At 42.1% G+C, this 2,500-nt stretch overlaps 1 protein-coding gene across 1 annotated transcript in view; it reads right to left on the reverse strand.

Moving 5' to 3' along the window:
* The window catches only part of LOC120558119 (protein TASOR-like), a 48,366-nt gene that overhangs the window by 7,341 nt on the left and 38,525 nt on the right, over positions 1 to 2,500 (reverse strand). The window contains exons 16-18 of the mRNA XM_039799024.1: positions 2,179 to 2,371; positions 1,251 to 1,379; positions 441 to 595 (exon numbers count right to left, since the gene is read on the reverse strand). Of these exons, the coding sequence (XP_039654958.1) occupies positions 441 to 595; positions 1,251 to 1,379; positions 2,179 to 2,371 (477 nt within the window). The remainder of the gene's footprint in view (positions 1 to 440; positions 596 to 1,250; positions 1,380 to 2,178; positions 2,372 to 2,500) is intronic.

The raw sequence follows: 2,500 nt of genomic DNA on the forward strand, positions 1-2,500 counted from the left end.
CTCTTTGTGTTTCATATTAGCTAGTAGCTACTGTCTGTGTCTGTCTCATTGAGCTTGCTTGAAAAGCTTGCACGCAAACATCCTTCATTTCATTGGATCACTTGCTGGTGACGATGCAGCCTGTGGGCGGGGCTTAAGAGTCCACACGTGGGGTAGAAGCCGCTGATTGGCTGAGAAGCTTTCACTCAAAGCTTTCCTCAAGCTGCTTATTGGATGAACTGCTTGACTGAAAATCACTCACTACTCACTATAGGCCCGGGTCAAAATGGGCGGGCCCAGGCTCACCGGGGCCCAATGGTAGCGCCGCGGGTGTCTTGAACGAGCCTACTTACTTAGCTACCACACACGCTGACCTAGACTGAATCATACCACTTTAGGTCAGACATAAACATAAGAAAAACACATTTTTGGGTGGAGGGGATCTTTAAAACGTCAGTTACCTCCAGCTCATCCTGCTTCCTCAGGTCAATGTCACAGCTGGTGGGCAGACCGAGCTTGGTGGCCAACTTATCAAACGGACAGGATTCCCTCTGCCCCTCCTCTTGCATTTCACCGACGCTCTGATTGGCCGTTCCCATGGCAGCCTGGTTGAGGCCTGTCAGTGGGGAGGGAAACATTTATTTTCAAAAGATCTGCTTTTCATCAAAAGATTGTTATTATAACCAATGATGACTGAAGAAATTCTGAGTCGACTAACACTCATTCAATTGTATCGACTAATCGATTAGTTGATTTAATCGACAGATCTGTAAATCTGAGTCATGCAAAATGATATATATATTGAATAAGATAACGCCTTTTTTGCATATTTAAACAACATTTCAGAAAACGTGTAATACAACAAATAACTGCCTTAATGAAAGTAATTAAAGTAGGTTTCACGGTGATATCTGTTAGGTCAAATGTCAACCCTTAATTCTTGTGTTTACCAGAGATGAGCTCGTACGTTTCTTGGAAATAAGTCCTTCAGCATGAAAACAGCATCAGACATGACTAATGGAGTAAAGAGATCTAAGTTGACTAAGACCAAAACCACCGATTAGTCCACTAATCGACCAAGAGGGAGCAGAACTAATGATTTCATGATGTCCTACGATCTACTTCTAGTGTTTTGATGCAACAAAACTGGAAAAAGGTCATGTTAAGGGACAGAAAGGAAAGAAAAGAATATGAATTTAAAGTGGAAGGCTCCACAGGTGATACAGTAGTTAGTGTACGTGGTTTGGCAGAAAGTCTCAGTATCCAATCACCTGTTAGCAGACTGAGAAGTCTCGCAGCTAGTTCAGATCCATCTTCCCTCAGATCAACGTCCTTCAAACCCACTGAGCCAATCACAGACGCAAGAGAGCCAGGAGAGCCAGGGACTGGGCTTCCCTCAACTAGGAGCCGACAGCAGAGAGGAAACATGTCAGTAGGTAACACTTTACCCACTGATTGCGAGATGAACAATAAAGTAATAAAGAATAAATGATGTATTCAGACTGAAATCAAAGCAAGGAGAAACTGGAGAGGTAAAACAAATGTACATAGGCCTGTTGCAATACGCAATCAATCAATCGCACGATAAATAAAATGAGCTGGATCATTTTTAAATGGAAATTATCGCAGCCAAAAAAAAATCCATTTTATTTTTTTATTTTTTATTGATTTTTGTGTAAATGTTTTGTTAACGGAGACAGAGAGTCCATTTTAGTTACCGTTTTTGGTTGCTTTGTTCATTTATTGTGGATATTTAAAGTGTCTTCCAGTTCCAGTGTTAAATATTCTTTAGAAATAAAAGTGTATTCATCTTTGAAAAGGTGTAGCTGCATTATTATTATGCCATTATCATTATATTAGATGAAAATGGTCTCAGAACGACAATATTATCGTTTATCGCAATAACTTCTGGGGCAATTTATCGTCCAGCAAAATGTGTTATCGTGACAGGCCTAGATGTACACAAAGTTGGTGAAAAGCTGCAAATTCCTGACTTCAGAGGTTACATTTTAGGTCCCAAAATCAAATTTTACAAAGCCGAGAACAATCCACCAAAGTCCCCCTGACACCATAAGACTCTTGACTGGCAAAAGAACAAAAGGAAGAGTTGTTGAATTTCTACGTGCAGTGAAAACGGGCGCATTGAGCCCTCATAGCGTCTTGCTGGCAGGGGGGGGGAAGAAGCCCCGGTCTGCTCACCAGGAACCTTGCTGTGTCTTCCAGGATCCTGCGATGCCTTCAGGAACTTAAGCGCCCTCTCTGCGGTCTCCTGTTCCATTTTCCTCTTCCTCCCTGGTACCTTCACCCCTCCTCCTCCTCCTCCTTCCTCCCTCCTCACCTCGTTCTCTGCATTCCTCTTACAGGTCAAAACCAGGTCTATCAGCTGCTGCATCTGAGCCACAAAGGAAAAAAAATTCAATTTGACTAAATAATTAAATCAAAAGTGTTTCAAAATAGTCTACATTACCCCCCCACATCCCCCACTAGCTTTGTATAAATCAGCGGTTGGCATATTTTCTAG

The sequence above is a fragment of the Perca fluviatilis genome, chromosome 4, assembly GCF_010015445.1.
Source record: "Perca fluviatilis chromosome 4, GENO_Pfluv_1.0, whole genome shotgun sequence".
Classification (NCBI taxonomy): domain Eukaryota; kingdom Metazoa; phylum Chordata; class Actinopteri; order Perciformes; family Percidae; genus Perca; species Perca fluviatilis.